Below are 18,703 nucleotides of genomic sequence, written 5' to 3' on the forward strand. Positions count from 1 at the left end.
CCAAAAATTGTTTGGGTGATAAATCGTGCCAACAAATAAGTTTCCAATATTTTGGATTGAAGAAATTATGTTTGAGAGTAAAGACAGATCCCACGTGGTTAGTTTACAGTCAGCTGGGCTGTCTCTAAACCAAGCATTTCATCTCGCCGTGTTGTAGCTGGGCATACCCGTGTCCTCTGAGACAGCTCTTCACACGCTCGCCGATGACCCCCCCCCTCGCTTGTCTGACACCACTACAAACAACAAAATCATTACTGTTACAACTCTGTTCATGTCACTTCATCAAAGGATCCATGCGTGACGAAGCCCAATCACACCAGCATGCAACATGACGCACGGCGACTCTTTCATTTAACAGTGCGTGCGCAGGCCATTTCACGCCTGCCGGGTAATTGATAGAATATCACTTTCCTGTCAGACCCAAAACAAATATGAACGCTGTTAGCCGGTAAGTTCGATTTATCAGCTAGAGACGGATACTTCACCAGCTTCAGCCACATTTATATTCACAATAATAATGATGCACTGATTGTGAAAGTGCTGCAGTGACTCTGCTTTCCCAGAAAGACTGCAGCTGATTGATCTGGGACTGACCCGGAACCAGAACACAGACGCACTGCTGCCTGTTACGATGCAGTGACCTCTGTAAAAGGGAAAATACCTCCTGGACCCTGCAGAAACCACCTGTGGGTTTATCATTAAAAATGCATGTTGCAAAGTCTAGAGGACACACATGCCTGTATTTTAAAGTCTAAAAATAGCTGCAAAGTACAAAACACTGCGGGGAACGTCTTTAAGCAAAGGTCACCGCTGTACGCCGCCCGGTCTGCACGGCACGCGGACTCTTCCAATAAAAACGTCACAAATGAAGGTTCAAGTATTTTACTGGAAGCATTTCCCCGTCTCTCTCGCCTCACCGAGCCTGGTTCTGTCGGAGGTTTATTGGGGTGGTCTAATTGCTGGGGTGTTGTCCACATTACTGTAGGGTCTTTACGTAAACATGTAAAGCAAATTTATTGAACTCGAGTTAAAATGATCAGTGCGGCTGTTCTCACAGGTGTTAGGATCATTTTTACCCTGCAGGCATCCGCGAAAAAGAGGATTTACGAGACTAAAGAGGAAGTCAGACAGCTCGTTGACGTCTAAAGACGGTATACCATGTTCTGGCTGAAGTCTTTCTTCAGGAGGAGCGCGACCGCCGACACAGCGTTTGTAGTCCGTCACACTCACGCAGGTGCAAGAAACCCGAATCCCTGATGCTTGCTCCCATGTGTGGGATGATTGATGACACCTTCACTCCTGCCCATCACTCCTGTTTTCTCTGGTTACCTGTCAGGTTATGTATTGATTTTAAAATCCTTTTACTTTTCTTTAAAGTTCTTTATTGTCTTAAAAAAAGACTACCTGTCTGACCTACTTCAGCCTTGTGATCGAGCCTCTCGGGTCCCCGGGCACTTTGAGACTTTCGGTTTGTTCCAAAGTGCTGAACACAAACTTTTAATGGGACAGTGTCCAGGTTTACTGGTTTGACTATTAGAAAACTTAGAGAGCAGCTCAGAGTGTTGAGACCTTCACCCCAAACATTTCACTCTGCTGATAAGAGTGCTGTCGCAGTGAAACACAAAGTCAGTCTGGAGGAAGTAAAGCTGTGACCTGCATATTCTCTGGATCCAAAAACAACAACACACGTGTGTGTGTGTGTGTGTGTGTGTGTGTGTGTGTGTGTGTGTGTGTGTGTGTGTGTGTGTGTGTGAAAGCTGTAGCATGATGACACCAATGATGCTTGTAGTGTGAAACAAGCCTGAAACCAAAGGATGTTTATATGAAAGCAGATTATTTAAGACCACAAAGGAAAGCTATAAAAATGTTAATAATAATACAGACTGTGGAAGTTAACTTATTAATGTCACCAGCACATCTTTTTAAGCCCATCGGAGCATGCACGCTCTGTTTTGTGTAACTATTTTTAAATGCCAGTAAAATTGCAACCACGTAAGATAGCGCAATAACAAGGAGTTGTTCTTACGTAACACACATTCAACTTGTCGTAGGTCACGGTCTCATCCACAAACGGCTTTTTGCAAAAATCGCATAAAAAGCGTTGGCAACAACAAAACCATTAAAATCCAGAAACACGCTTTGATCAGCTGTTCATATCACTTCCTACAATCGAATAAACGTCGGCGCAAACTGGCGTGGCCGCTATTACCTTCGAAAACTGGAAGTGACGCCATTTTCTGTGGGAAATGTAGTTTTCTCCCTGCAGGACCTTTCAAAGGTTTACTGGTGTTTTTGAAAGTCGTGTTTGACTTTATGTCTTTCTGTAAAATTTCTGGGAGGCTTAAACTTAAATTTCACTGTTGGAAATAGTTTATTTTGATGCTGTTTTTTTTTTTCAAATAATATTTATTTTCGTTTTTCTGAAAGTTTATAAAAAAATATCTCAAAAATGAAACTACAAAGACACTCCAAATAAATTTCCTGTAAACTATTTTGTGCAACTTTTTTGCATTTACAGTTTTGAGGGACAAACCTCTGAAATCTATTCTGTAACTAGAAATATGTCTAAAAAACAAACAAATGATTTTCTATTTTTTGCTATGTATGTAGTTACTGTGGACTTTAGTTAAGTGACAGGTGTACCCCGACTCTTCGATACACCTGTGATAAAACTCTGTAAGCTAACTATGTATCTGTAACTATGTATCTGTAACTATGTATCTGTAACTATTAGGGGTGCAACGATATTCGTATCGATATTGAACCGTTCGATACAGTGCTTTCGGTTCGGTACGCATATGTATCGAACAATACAACATTTGTAATTTATTTTATCAACTTTCCTTCTGACGATGCTGTCTGTGTTGAGCGCTCAGTGAATCTGCGTTCGACTACTCCGCCTAGGCTGCACTGTCGAGCACAGATCCACTGAGCGCTCAACACAGACAGCATCATCAGAAGGAAGAGCGCAGGGCAAGCTAGCAAGACAGAAGTTAAGCTCTCCTTGCAACATGGACCTCCCCCACCCTCATTCAGATCTGGCGTTTGGAATTATTTTGGTTTCCATGTGACATATGACCCTGAAGGTAAGCGAGTCATGGACTAAAGTAAAACAGTATGTTGGATGTGCCACGCAATGCTCAATTACATTGGTGTGAACTAGTGTGTTAGCGCAGTTAGCTCGTTAACGTAATGATTCTCCTTATGCTGCTGAGAATATAGCCCAGAAGAAGCGGATAGTATAGCTTTTATTTTGGAAAGAGCCATTTCTCTGTAATAAACTCTCTTTTCCAAAGATGAGTGATTCCTCAATCAGATACAGGGCTTGCAATATCGCTAGCCCGACGTCCCGGAGCTAGCGATTTTTTCAGTCGGGCTACCAAAATCTATCTCTTCCCTGCCCGTCGGGCTATTGTAGGAAAAATATATGTCAATGCTTTTGCATTCTTTCAGAAATGTAGCTGGGTAATTATGTCATTGGCATCGGTGAGCCACTGTCAATATGTGACATATTGAAGTCGCGTTTGAATTTGCGCTTTTTTTGCTTTCACTTTGCAATCGTGCGAACTGTGTATAGAGAGCGACAGCACTGATCTGTGAGTGATGATAATTTGTGCACCAATTCCTCTGACATCGTCTTATTAATCGTTAGCTTACTATGCAAACATGACAAGTGAAATCTCCCGCAGCTTAAACATGTGAGAGGTTGATCACGCAGAGAATCGCTGAGCTTATGTGAGTGCGCGTGTAAAAGCATTTCAGTTCTGCTGAGCCAAATAAGACAGGTCAGGGTGAAGAAGTGACAGCCAAAGAAAAGCTTACCACAAAACGGAGAAGTTATGACAAATGAGACTATAAGGCAAAAAGAAAGTGCAGCTTTATGGTTTCATGGACAAAATTATTTCTGTGGCTGCAATATGACGAGCTAAATAACCAGGGCTGCACATAAGTGGTCCGCAGGTGCGCATTCGCTGTCAAAATAAAAAACACGCACAAGGGTTAGGGTTAAATTTAAAAACTGTACTTTTGAGTTAAAATATATATTTATAATTTTAATAAATGACAAATTAAAAATGCATGAACATTTTTTTGTATCGAAAAAATATCAAACCGTGACACCAAAGTATCAAACCGAACTGTGAATTTTGTGTATCGTTGCACCCCTAGTAACTATGTATCTGTAACTATGTATCTGTAACTATGTATCTGTAACTATGTATCTGTAAAGTGGCTTTTAAATTGTCTGATTTTTTGCTGTTTTTGCGAGCAGAGTGCTAATCAGGGAAAGACGAAGACTTTACCTGCAATACCAGCAGCTCAGGTGTGTTTGTTTCTTTGACTAAATAATTGATGTGGTCTCAGGGAAACTGACTGATTAGTACAATTTTCTTTTTATCGTTTGTTCTTTGTTTGATCTCTTTTCTAATAAATAAAACAATAAGAAAACAAACAGCTGAGGTGAGACGTGAAACTGCGTTTGCAATGACAGAAACCTGAGGTGCTCCCAGCAACTCGGGCAAACCCTGCGCTCGACCTTTCAGGCTTCATGGAGAGAAAATTCAGTCTTTGGTTTTACACTGTTGCAAGTCGAGCAGGACACGATCACAAACGTACTCAGGAGGCTGGAAAGCACTGTTTCCATGACAACAATCCAAGCAGCGCAGAAAGGATGAAACAATCTGAGACTACACCTCGCACTGACTGGAATTAATTTCCTGTTGACTTAGTTCAAGATTAAATACAGCCATTAATAACATAATCCTAACCCAGCTCTCACCTTCAAACACGCCTGAACACTCAGCCACTGCTACAGGGAGCAGGTGCACAAGACAGGTCCTCACACTGCAACAGTGTATACGGGTTTATGACACACACACACACCACTCGCTCTGTGTGCTTTCCAGAGCCTCGGCCTCTCAGTGCTCTGCGACGAGGCTGCTGCAGAAGTCTTTTTCTAAACATTCAGCCGTTTGACTTCAGGGAAATGTTTCCTGCAGACTCAGCAGACTCACTGCTCTCACTGTCACGGCCGAACATTGTGCAGACATGCTCTGGGGTGCTGTTAGAAGAATCTTTGGATCATGTGGGTTGCAGAGTGGTGGCTCCACAAATTGAGCTTGTCCCAGCATCAAGGTGCATGCTCGATGGCATTGGGACTTCTTGTAGGCTGGTTTAACATCTTTGACTCTCATTTGTGTTCTTTAATAAGGTGTTATAGAGCATTTTGTCTGTGTGGAGCGCCGTAATGCTGTGATTGGTGAGGGCACTGTAGGTGGGTGGGTGGTCACTTTCATTGTAACAGCAGGATCAATGAAATCACTTTGTCTGCAACTTCACTTCTGAAGTGAGTCCTGCTAACCAGCGAGGCTAAAGAAAAGAAAAGAAACGGCTTTAACTACGTGATTTTATGACAATGATGTGAAAGTAGATTAGATGAAACTTCATTGATCCCTCGGGTGGGTTCCTCTGGGAAATTCATGCAATAGTCGTGAAAAGAAGGAGCGAGCCATGCTCTGCAGTAAACGCAGAGCAGCGGGGACACAGCCGCTCATCCTCACTCACCAAACAAACTCTCGTGACCTGACCGACGAATCACGGAGCTCGGCCACATTAAGACTCCACGGCAGTCGAGCGCTGACATTTCATTCTGCGGCCGAGTTTTTGTATCGTTACTCCCTTGTATCTTACCAGTAAAATGTCATTATAGCATCTGAATTCAACCAGAAGGCAAACATTTTCTGCTGGAGCGAATGGAGCCGAGTGGTTTGACATGGATTTCTCAGACAACCATTTTTTTTGGTTCATAGAAAGTCTACATTTATCCAGAATATATGGCATATTGGTCCTACACAGGGTAGCTATGAAACTAGACAGCTTTGGAAACACATGGATTGGACTTTTTTGACTATATTAGTTTCATTTAGCCTTTTTGAGGCTTCAGAGAAACTACCCTGCAACTTCTGTGTCAAACCTTAAAGGCCAATATCATTCTGGATTGTTAGCACAATGCTAGAATCATTCCAGGAATTGAGGTTCTAGCAAGTCTACCCAACTTCAAATCATGCAGTGCTCAGTGAACCTGCAGAGAGACCCAAGAGCTCCATCTCAGACTCTAACTCAGTTAGCATGTTAAAGGTTAAAGTTCATGAGCGTACAAATAGAAGAAGACTGAACAAGTATGGCTTGCTTCTCTCTAAAAAGAACAAATTAATGAAGAAACCACAAGACTTCTGGAACAAACAGCGGCATGAACAGCTGCACGTTTGGAGGAAATGAAACAGTTATCATCACAATGGTGGAGGGATGGTGCTTTGGGCTCGGTGCAGTCACTGAAAGGACCATGAACTCCTCGGTATACCAAAACATTTTAGAGTCAGATGTGAGGCCGTCTGTCCCACAGCTAAAACTGGGTAAACAGTCACCACCACTTGTATCACACGACACCATAACGGACAGAAATCCAGGACTTCCAGTTATACTGCTAACACAACTTCAGCTCTTTGCAAGCATCTGCACAGACAGCATGCTAACACTAAGCTAGCCAGCTAGCTAAGACCCAGAGTGAAGGCCGACCCCAGCCCAGCAGCCAGACCCTGAACTTCAACAGGTAACAAATGGATGAGCAGTCAGGCTGCAGCATCAGTTGTGCCTGTTTAAGTTTCTGAAGTAAATCATCATCAAATACAATAACCTCAGTTTGATCTGAATTAAGAAGCAGAAAGTTAGCAGCCATCCAGGTCTTTGTCTTTAAGACATTCCTGCAGTTTAACTCAGTGGTGTGTGTTATCTGGCTTCATGGACAGATAGAGCTGGGTGTCATCTGTAGGGATGGAATCAAAAAGTGGTTCTTTTATTTTTAATTGCACAAAAGGACGAGAGCGCGACGGTAAAGTGCAGACTGCTCCAGGACAGACACAGCTGCATTACACTGCTAACACAACTTCAGCTCTTTGCAAGCACATGCAGACAGCATGCTAACGCTAAGCTAGCCAAGAGTGATGTTAAAGCTGGGTAAATGCTGACCCCAGACCAGCACCGTGATGAAGTGAGCAGCTGCTGAACCTCAACAGGTAACGAAGGGATGAGCTTCTGTCCTACCTGTTCATGTTTCTACAGTAGAATCACCATGACGACTGCTCTCTTTGGGCTGGTTTTCCTCTTTGCTTTATGTTGTCAGAAAAAGTGTATGCAGTGACTATGTCTGCTATGTCTTCTAATGATGCTGCCTAAGGGAAGCATGTATAATGTAAACAGACTTGGTCCTAGCACTGAACCCTGTGGAACTCCATAATTAACCTCAGTGTGTGAACAAATCGGAGTCTATTACATAGATATGATACAAACAGATAGCTGGCTTCTACACAACCAAACGTCTTTTCGCCCCCTGCTGGCCATTAGAAAGTCTGCAGACGAATACACTCCATACCAAAGCAGCCTGCAGTGTATGATTTTACTGCTCAGGTCATTGTAACTTTCTCTCTACTTATCCAGGGAATAAGTACTTTTTGTTCCATTTCTTTCCTTCTTGTTCCTCGCTGAGGCTTCACAGAGACAAATTCCCAATGGATCAAAGCATGACGTCAACAGATTAAAGCCCAAAGCAGAGCAGGAGCTCTGTTCTCTCTGATGCTTTAAGATTTGATTGGATTCTCAGGTCGCTGTCACGACCCGGGCGAAAGCAGCTACAAGACTCTACAACACGCAGCGAAGAGCGACACGCAGCTTTAAAATTCATGCTCATTAAAAATAGACAGCAGATTGTTTTATGTATAATGCAACACATGTCAGGGATAATGAGCTGCACGACAGGAAACAAGTCGGTCAAAACCCAGCAGACTCCTCATGTGAGAGGAGAGCAGCTTTATTTACGGTTTGGATGAAGAGGCCTGCATCTGTGAACGCTGATGTTTGCAGCCACCCGCACTGTCTGCAACCTTTAAATATAATACTTCCCTCTTTGCCAAGCAGGGAAGCAGGTCGTGACTTAAAGTTCTGTCTTTGTTTCTCCCACGAAATGTGATGCGGTGCACTACAGAAGCTCAGCAGAGCATGTGTGAATGAAGAAGGAAAAAATCTCTTTCATTGTTCGCTAAAATCCTTTGGACTCCCTGAGTTTAGCTCTGAAAGACGTTCCACACTACTGCGTAACATTAACTCAGAGAAACTCATCAATCCTGGAACTGGCTCATTTCTTCTGACATCAACTGGTCTTTTTCCAGTGTGGAATGATTGTACAGCATACATCTCCAGTGGCTTTGATAAACCAGAACCAATCCACACACACACACAAGTATACACACAGGCTCAAATATATACATACACCCCTGATATTTGGTTAAATGCCTCTTAGCCACTTACATCTCTGCCAGATGCTTTTGGGATCCAACAACAAGCTTCCAGCTTGCTGGCTGATATTTGGCCGCTCTTCTTGGACGGACTGGTAGAGTCATTTAGTTGGTTGGTTTTCCTCCTGTGCTCCACAAACTTTTGGCTTTTGGGAATGCCGTTCCTGAAGCTTGATGTTATTCTGCTTTCATTCCAAAATCAGTTTTGATGGTTGTTCGGGATCGTTGTCCTGCAGGAACACCCAACTACATCCAAGGTTCAACCTTCTATGTATTTAAAGAATACATAGAAGAATGTGAAGAATGTGTATGTAGTCCTCTTTCTTCATGATTTCACCAACATTATACTGTGTACCTGCACCACTGGCAGTGAAACAGCCCAGAGCGTGATGCTACCACCGCCATGCGTCACAGCTGCAGTGTTCTCAGGGTTGAAAGCCTCACCTTTGCTCCTCCAATCAGCTCCATCTTTGTCTCGTCTGACCATCAAACTTTTCTCCAGATGCCGTTTGGCTCGTCCATGTGGGCAGATTTCAGTTGAGCTCGTTGATTTTGGAGCAGGAGCTTCTTTCTTAGTCCTTGGAGATGTGAGACTGGCTTCACTGTGGAAGTGACACTGGTGTTCCAGCAGATTCCAGTCCACAGCAGGCTTGATCCTGGGTGGGTCCTGAACATTGACAGTTTGGCTCTAATTCAGCTGCCAAACTGGACGCTGTGCTAGGAAGAAGAGAAACGCAGAATCTGGGCTGTAAGCAGGACGTGAGCAGCTTCCAGCTAAAAAATGGTCCGGAGTGAGTTTTCAGTTAGAAACCTGCTTTCCAGGCTTCATACTTCCTAATCCTCAGCACGCTGTGACGATGCTCCGACCTCTGACCTGCTCTTTATCTGTAAAGTCAGACATCCAGAGAGTGCGGCTTCCCCTCCCGTTGACCTCTGCGAGCAGACGCTGTGAGCTTCTCCCTGATAAGCGGATGTGCTGTGATATCTCACCTGCATCGATGATCCCTCCACTCGTGCCACGTAGGCGAATCGATCGAGGAAGGTGACGGTTACGGGGACGGCGACGAAGAATCCGCTAACGAACGCTCGCAGGCAGCGTCGCCCCGCCGTGGCCTGCTGAGCCATCGCAGATCTGGACAGGGAAGAAGAACATGAGAGCGGGAAGTCGACGTTACCGCGACAACACGCAGGAAAATAAACAGCGCTCAGATTAGACTACGTTAGATTAAACTTTATTGATCTCTGCGGGGAGGCGGGGCAATGCAGCAGTGGGAGATTAATAGAAACACACCAGAGAAAGTAGAGGTGGGAATCACCATAAATCCCACGATACGATATTATCACAATACTTAACGCACGATACGATATTATTGCAATTTTTAAAAATATTTTGCGATATTCAGATTCTGTACATAAAGGTAAACTTTATCAATATTCATTTTATCTAATGTCAAAGTCTCGCACTCAGTCTTTCTCTCATTTCAGTTTTATTGTTGACAAACTGAACGGTTTGTATTACAGTCTAATCCAACTTAACTGAATGCGAGTACGTTTGCTGATAGCAACACCATGTGATTCAGCTAATAACACGGGGATTTCATCATTTGTGAAGCCAGGCTGAAAACACTCAGCAATCTGTGCATTCACGACTGGATGTAATACCGGTAGCTTAGCTGTAGCATTTGTAGCTGAGGGCTTCAGCTTCCGGGTAACAAGGAAATGACGTCATTCACGTAGATTACTGATTGGCAGCGCTAACTCGAAATTTTGAGTTGCTTTTCTCAAAATTTTGAGTTAATAAATCAAAATTTTGAGTTAATATGTCGAAATTTAAATTTCGAGTTAAAATAACTCTGAATTTTGAGATAATAATTCAAAATTTCGAGTTATGGATCCTTTTTTTTTTTTTAGTGGCGGAAACGGGCTTCCATAACATGCTCTGAAGTCAGAGCACAGAAACCTTTTTTGTAACAAAATATCGATTTCTGCTGTCCCTGTATCGATACATTAGTAGCAAACAGAATATCACGATACTACACAGAATCGATTTTTTCCCCACCCCTAAGAGAAAGACCTGGAAGCAAAAAGGTAAATAAGGTGTGTTAAGTGAAAAGTACATGTGAAACCTTTCAGATACACTGAAATCAGTCATTGACCTGAAAATGGATGTTTTCCACATGACTGACATCACATTAGGGGAGCATGAAATTCAAGGGAAAATGGCATCAAAATTCTCAATTAACAAGAAAAAATGTGGTGAAGGTTTCATAGATCAAAAAGATTTGCAAAAACCAAAATTGTAGTTTGTGACAAAGAAAATGCAAATCAGGCAATTTAGAAAATTTTGATAAACGAAACAAGAGGGAGGTTTCCAGTCGCACAAGAGTCACTGACAAGAAGCATTCTTACAATAAGTAAAGCTGTTGTAACAATGCTTGTGCCAAGGTCATGCACATATCCAGTTATACCTCCAAAACTGTCTGAAAGCATCAAGCAGAAGCACTCATGCAGATGAAACCTGCAGCAGGACTGGAAACAAACATGCAACAGGTCATAAAGATGCAAGAACAATGAGCCCCGCAGCACACAACACGGGGTAGTGCTGTTCTGCAATGTTTGATACTGATGCTTTTGTGCGCCATTAAAGTGAAAAGCACAAAGACTCGAGCTGCTGGTGGAGACAAATATTCATCTAAAATCTGCCTTAACCATTATATTTGAAACGTTATATGATATTTGGAGTCGTGTGTGTGAAACCTGATCTAAATGGTTGCTGCTTGCATTCTTTAGAAAAATGTGTTATACTTTCCAAATTAAGAGACGGCCCTGCCTGCTGCGGGTAAACCAACGACCCTGACTGACGAAAACTCGCCACAGAAAGAAGTCGAATTTCCCAGAGGAACCCACCCGAGGGATTAATAAAGTTCTATCTTATCTTATATTAAGTCGTCCTTTTGCGAGTTCTTATCGCAGGTTTGGCGACAGCGAACGCTGAAAACACATCACGCTGAGCCCGTTCCCCTCCTGACAGAGTTTTTCATCCACTCTGCTGGTGCGCTCCAGGAAGCCCAGACAGGCGTGAAATGACCGAGCAGCTGGCGGCGGCGGCGGCAGCCATGCACCGCTGCCTTCGGCTAACAGCTAACAGCCTCGCCTCCACATCGGCCGTCCTCACTCTGGAGATCTGCCACAGCTATTACCTCCACATCACAAGAATTCAGATGAAACATCATCAAAGCACACTGTACTCTGCCTCCACGCTTTCAGAGTGTCGGCGAGGCCGCGTGAACACATTCAGGGATTAAAAAAGCTAATCTGTTTCTCCCTCTAATTCAACGTCTCAATGCAACGTGGCAGTTTACCAGCATACTGCATGTCAATACCAGGAAGCTTTTCCAGTACTGTGAGGCGAAGAGGCGCAGGAACACTTTCCCAACATACCAGCAGACAGACTGCAGAAACCCTGTTAGTATGAAACGCTCCCAAGAAAAACTGATTTCTTGGCTCCACACAGAAGAATCCAAGTTGTAGGTGGAAGTAAACAAACTGCCATCATCTCGCTTGCAAACTTGCACTCGAGTTCCAGTTTAAGCAGTTTGCAGCAAAGAAGACAGAAAAACCTGCAGGAGATGTTTAAGGGAGACTTCTGTGCACTCAGGTTCTAACAGAATCGCACTGTGGTTGCTGCAGACGGACTAACGAGCTGGCTCGTCAGGTCTGCGGACTTCCAACCTCTGGACTGCAGCTGCTGCTTTTCAGTGCTGGGCGAGCGCAGCGGTACACGAACCGATTCTCGACCTGCAGCCAGCATCCCTGCAGCTCACAGAGCCACAACATCAACCTGATCAGCAGGTCTGCAGGGACGCACAGACCAAACGGGCCAAACAGTGTGTTTGATGTTCATGTAGCTCAAGTTTAACTTTCAAGCTTTTTTTTTACAGCTTTTTCGGAGTAACCGAGTCGTGTTTGGTGGTCATGCTGCTGGGCAGCACACAGCAACAGCAATTTAGCTTCATTATATTGTAGAGAAGGGAGACATACCTACAGCCAATACGTCCGAAACTCACAGAAAAGTCTATTAAATATTGGGGTGAAACGTCTCTTATATATGTGACGTAACTATGCAATTTATGAAAACTATGCAGCCCGTTCCATGAAGCGGTTTAAAAGGTGGCTGTTTGCTGTCACTGGGCGCTGACAGTTAACTAATCAGAGGCTAAACAGCCATCAGCAGAATAGGGCTGATAGGGTTTTACCAGCAGCGCATTGACAAAGGGAAACACGGTGGAGCAGGACGGACAACAACCCACAGGTGTATTTGGTGTTTGGACAACATTCAGGTTTAACTCGATTTCTCCCTGAGGGAAATCTGTCTGCAGCCATGGAGACAAATACTGACAGCAGGCACACTGTACAACCCGAGAAGCTCAACCGGACGATAAAATAATTACATGTACATTTATAAATTACACAATAAGGTCAGTTCTTGACTCAGGCTAAAGGACTACTGGAGCATTTGGGGAATTGCTAGCTTTATTTGTCCCCTGATAGTGAGAAACGAGCAGAGCAGCAGCTCGGCTCTCTGCAGCATCTGCCCCATGCACATCACAGAAATCATTTCACAGAAGTGCTGGAGATGGAAATGCTGTCAGTCACATCATCGTGTTCACAGCTGGGTTTGTGCTTCACAGTTAGGCAGCGACTTTTAGATCTGGTGTATTTGGGAAATGTGGAAAGAGTCAGGCTAACTTTGTCCAGTGCTGTTGGCCAACAGGGCGGCGGTGGTGCTACTGCTGGCACACAGAGGAAGAGGAGAGGGGGAAGGCATCGTAGGAGGCAGCGAGAGAGAAAGGAAGGGCAGGAGTGTAAAGGTGAGAGAAGGAACTCTGAAAGGAGGAGCGATGACTGGAAAATGGAGACGGCTGCGAGGGAGGAGGAACGACGAAGACCACGGAGAAGATTGATGGCACGCAGAGGGTTGGAGTGACAGAGCAGGAACCTGGGAAAGGAGGATGGAGGATAATCAAGAACAGGTGAGACATGATGAGAATAGCAGCGTCTAACAGTAAGAGACTGCTTGGACACTTCTCGGGCAACGTAAAGAGCAGCAACCACAGAGCTGCAGCCTCCTCACATAAAGGAGCGTCCACGGCCTCCGTGTACGCTACATCTTATTAACCACGGCGGTCTGCCTCCACCGGGCTTTGTAAGACATCAGTCACCCGCCATGTGCTGCAGGGAGGAAACTCCGGCGCCGGTGCAGAAAATCCATCCTACCATAACAATCCATCCTGACGTGAACATATTGCCATTACACGTCCATGCAGCCGGCCGCATAATTCACCCACAGAGCGAATGATCAGAGGAAGCTTCAAGGTTTCCGCTCGCTTTTACGGTCCAATCGTTTCTGCGCCGACACCTCGAAGCCACGCGGCGCTCGCATTAAAACGACCTAGTTTCCCACGGTTTCCTGTCGGCACATTTAAATGGCTGACACAGCGAGGCCCACATCAAAGTGACGGGTAAATGAAAAATGAGCTTCTCCCCTTGTTAGCTAAATGTCCACATCATAATATACAGCTCCTTTTAATAGGAAGACGCCCCCAAACTACTCTTCTTTCTGGGTTTTTAATTTAAAAAATGCATATTATCAATAATTCAGCGCCTTCACTGAGTTCTGCAGCTTTCCAGCAAAAGAGCGTTTAACAGTCACGAGAAGCTTATAGCTCACGGACGTGGGCACAAAACTTTTCAGCTTCATCATTTTAACAAAGTAGCACCAAAGTTTCTGTCAATTAATGCTGAAAACGTGCAAACTGTCAAAATAAACAAGCGGACGGCGGAGCCACACGCTGGGTTTACCGTGGTTGTTGCTAACGATAACGCGTAAAAACAGTCGCTTGTCCGACCTCTGAGACTGGTTTCACCCAGCAAGCGCCGGCCAACCGGCTGGGAACGCACATTTATTCATAGGAACTCGGGGCTCACAAAATCGCTAGCCCGACGTCCCGGGGCTAGCGATTTTTCCAGTCGGGCTACCAAAATCTATCTCTTCCCTGCCCGTCGGGCTATTGTAGGAAGGAAAAATATATGTCAATGCTTTTGCATTCTTTCAGAAATGTAGCTGGGTAATTATGTCATTGGCATCGGTGAGCCACTGTCAATATGTGACATATTGAAGTCGCGTTTGAATTTGCGCTTGTTTTTTTGCTTTCACTTTGCAATCGTGCGAACTGTGTATAGAGAGCGACAGCACTGATCTGTGAGTGATGATAATTTGTGCACCAATTCCTCTGACATCGTCTTATTAATCGTTAGCTTACTATGCAAACATGACAAGTGAAATCTCCCGCAGCTTAAACATGTGAGAGGTTGATCGCGCAGAGAATCGCTGAGCTTATGTGAGTGCGTGTGTAAAAGCAGCAGTATATATATTTTAGTTCTGCTGAGCCAAATAAGACAGGTCAGGGTGAAGAAGTGACAGCCAAAGAAAAGCTTACCACAAAACGGAGAAGTTATGACAAATCAGACTATAAGGCAAAAAGAAAGTGCAGCTTTATGGTTTCATGGACAAAAGAATTTCTGTGGCTGCAATATGACGAGCTAAATAACATGATGTTCTGCCAGGTGTGTTGTGAGTTTCATTCGATTTCGGAGTCGACAAGCGCCTTTGTTACTGGGACCAGTAATTTTAAGGAAGACCCCATCAGAACCCATTAGAAATGCATTATTGCTCAGTCTGCAATATCTTTCCCAGAACAAACTCCAATTGCAAAAAACAGACTAAAAATAAACCTGAAAATCTGTTTAGAACAGCTACTATGTTGCAAAGAGTGAACTACCACTGGCACAATGTAGCAGTCTTTGCAAACTTCACAAAGCAAACGGCCTCGATCTTGGTTCCACTTGCCTCTTACCCGTGACTCCAGTGGAAATGTCAGATTCAGGCTCTGACACAGACTGATTCATGTCCTACACAGTTCTTACAAGTTCATAGAAATGTCTGTTCAATGAGAACCAAGTATTTGAGTTGATGACTGTAATTTTTATACAATGTTGTGATTTGTATTTTAACTATTTTGTGATGAATTTTTGTTTCCGTTACAATATTATACTTTAATGTATAATATTGTAACGGAAACAAAACAGGAAACAAAACATAAAAATAAATTGCTCTTTTTTATGCGGGCTACTTAAATTTATTTTGGGCTACCAAAAACTGAAGAGTGCCGGCCCGAAGGGCTACCAGGGATTTAAAAATCTTGCAGTCTGTTTGGTAGCAGCATCAGCTTGAGGCTCAGATCACAGTTTATGGTCAAGAACATCCCCTAAAGCCTCTCCACAACCTCAGCATCAGCAGCTGTGATGAGCTACTACAATCAATAATCGCGTCTTTTGATTATGACACATTTAATAAAAGGAAGGACTCTCCACACACACTGTACATTCTCACAGCTGCTTTTCATGGGTAGAAAACTCAGATAAATACAGGCCTACTAACAAAGAGCTCTTAAAACAAGCTGCGAGTGGCTGTCAAGTTCTCGCTTGTCTCGCCTCATTCTCAGACATTTTTCAGTAATTTATCAAAAGCAGGCGTAATAACAACACAAAAATGTAAAATCTGCATCCTGAGCCACACTTGTCAACAGTTTCAGTTCTTATTCTGAGTGAATTTGGAGAAGAAAAAAAAACACCAAATCTGAAAAATATTGGCAAAATACCATTTCTCTGTCCTTTCTTTGCTGTTGGCCAACGCGACTTTTTTAGCTCCTTTTACATGAAAACTAAAGCTGAAGCTTCAAAAACAAAGATCTTGCAGCATGAAGACGTCTGGCTTAAAGAGAACGAGAGGTTTGTGGTTCCCGGGGCCCGTCTGAGGAACCCGGTGTCCACGCCGCCGTGGTGACAACTGCACTCCAGCACATTAAACTCCACCGGGGGAGCGGTCTTTATCAAGTCTGTAGGGAAGGCATTAATATTGTTGACGCGGTGACAAACGAGTTAACGCGGCACATCTCTCTGTCGCATTGGCATTCGTGGCGGTGCCCGACATGCAGAAGGAGCTCTGTAAGGAGCCGCGGCAACAGACCAGGCAGGTTACCATAAACAAACACTTATTGGGGTTATTAGACTGCAGCGGGCACGAAACAAAGGCTGCTGCTTTCAAAGAGCAACAAGAGTCAGAGAGCGATGCTCCGTGTGTGCTCGGGGACGCCTCTTTATGTCGAAAAGCAGCTTCTCAGAGATCCGTCAGGAGTTCAACAAACCCAATTCCACTAAGCGCTTCAATTTATTCAGATGAGCCCGATACACCGCTCGCTTTCAGATTCAGCGAGCGGTGAGCCCCGGAGCAGACCTGAGGTCAGCATATCAGCCGCTATCAAGCCGAGACATTGTGCTGTGCTTTTGCTCCAATTGCTAAAATTGAATTTCTGGGTCTCTGGGCTGGACTCCATCTCAGCCAGTGACTAATGTTAGCGTCCCAAAGCTTTTCCAGACCGATAAATCCACAGGGGAGGATGCAGCAAGGCAGCAGGAACGCTGATTACAGCCAGCCGCTGGGAGATTTCCCCACAAACCAGCTTCCACTTCTGCCTCCGCAGCAGTTCTGGGCTTTACAGGGGAAGCGGGAGGGGGGCCGTGGAGAAGCTCTGACCCACAGCTAAGTATGATGGAGGTGTAGGAAAGAGAGGGCTGTGGTGCTGAGGGAGGATCCGGGTGATGAAGAAGGATGCCCGAGGCAGCCGAGATGAGTTTTAATTACTGCACACTTTGTGCTCTCTGTAAACCTGCACCCGTAACACTGTGCTGTGGGTCCCTCTGGCTCAACAGCCAATCAATGCCACCAGTGTTAGTGACATCAGTGATATTATGAGCCTGCAGGTGATGAAAGTAAATATCAACCCAACAATAAAAGAATGTCTGAGATGCAGCTAATCAGGCCGCAGGGGGACAAACCTCACGCCGGCCTGTACAGCAAAATCCATTCATTAACACAAACGCGTCAATCTGCAGAGCTGCCTCTGAAATCATCCGAGCATGAGGCCAGTGTGAGAACGATATCTCAGACATCTGTGTGCACCGTCGATTGATTTCATGCATTTCCTGCCAGTAAACTCCTTTTTTTCATTATTATTACGCGACCAAACAAACCACAAATAACAGCAGTCAGCTGCCAGAGTTCACGGCAAAGAAATTATCTGCTGTTGCTGAGGGGAAGAAAAGGAGCCGTACTGATAACATCTGTAACATCTGACATTAATGAGCCCGTCCAGCGCTTTCTATTCGATCTACATTTGGTTCCCTGAAGCTACACAGAACCTTTTTACTACACTTGTAACAGGAGAGATTTACATCCTGTACGACTTGTGGATATGGAATCATTAGACATCTCAAATATGAGTGCAGAAGTGTCCGTCCACTCGTCACAGGCATGATGTCAGGGTGATCTGAGCGGCTCTGTTTCCAGGGTTAACTGGATTAACAACCTTCAAAAGCAAGGATTGGCTTTTCCCTTTTCCCCTCGAGGATATGAAGACCAGGCGTGCCTGATGGCTTCAGATACAAAGGTGCAGAATGAGATAAAGAGAGATTATTTTGATAATCTGACTCGTGCAAAGCTGCTCTAGCAGAACCAAGAATAAAACCATGGAGTGTGTTCATCTGCACAACCAGAAGACTGAAAGAGAAACTCTTTATTCATCAAACTGTAGGATTCAGTGAGTGCTAGCTTTCCCCCTGCTTACAAACTGCCCCCAGCATGTGCATTCGATACGTTCTGATCTGTAATAAAGAGAAAGAAGAGCGCACAGTCAGCGCATGTAAAACCTCTGCTGCTTTCACATGCAGCATGCAGGGTGTCGTCTGCTCAGCAACAACAAAAACCTAAACAAACGCAGGTCACGTCATAATACGAGGATGTGGAAGAGGGCGAACCTTATCTATGGGTGTGGCAACAACTGATAACAGACGGTCAGCTGTTGCAGGTCGGCCTTGAAGATGAATAAACACAGACACACGTTTAAAGGAATATCCTTTGAGATGGAGGACATGGCTGCAGCAGGCACGGCCGCCCAGATGTGTTCTTCTGATCAGAGCTTCACAAACTGTGTCAGCTCTCCTTATCTGGACAATCGACAAGCAGCTGTGCTGTCGTTGTGGAGTCAAAGCACCCAGCACCACCCACAGACTGAGCTCACTGGGGTCCTAAAGGCTCCACTCAGACCAGCGTGGCCCTTCTGTGATGCAGGACCTCAGCAAAGAGGAGGATTCACCCCAGAAAGCCACTCTCCTCCCAGACACCTCCAGGCTGTAGTCGTTACATGAAAAGGGCCTTTCTCTCCGAGACGCTGTAATTG

The 18,703-nt window shown here is 44.6% G+C and overlaps 1 protein-coding gene across 4 annotated transcripts in view; it reads right to left on the reverse strand.

The window, feature by feature from the left end:
* immp2l (inner mitochondrial membrane peptidase subunit 2) overlaps positions 1-18,703 on the reverse strand; it is a 222,933-nt gene that overhangs the window by 173,682 nt on the left and 30,548 nt on the right. For 3 of the 4 annotated variants that reach the window (XM_085464969.1, XM_085464967.1, XM_085464968.1), the window contains exon 2: positions 9,336-9,477. The exons of the other annotated variant lie outside the window; for it this stretch is intronic. In XM_085464969.1, the coding sequence (XP_085321095.1) occupies positions 9,336-9,470 (135 nt within the window). In that variant the 5' untranslated portion in view covers positions 9,471-9,477. The remainder of the gene's footprint in view (positions 1-9,335; positions 9,478-18,703) is intronic. 4 annotated transcript variants of the gene reach the window in all.

This window comes from Copadichromis virginalis, linkage group LG7, assembly GCF_057382275.1.
Source record: "Copadichromis virginalis isolate Kocher_CV1m ecotype Utaka linkage group LG7, C_Virginalis_male_GT1.1, whole genome shotgun sequence".
Taxonomy (NCBI): Eukaryota; Metazoa; Chordata; class Actinopteri; order Cichliformes; family Cichlidae; genus Copadichromis; species Copadichromis virginalis.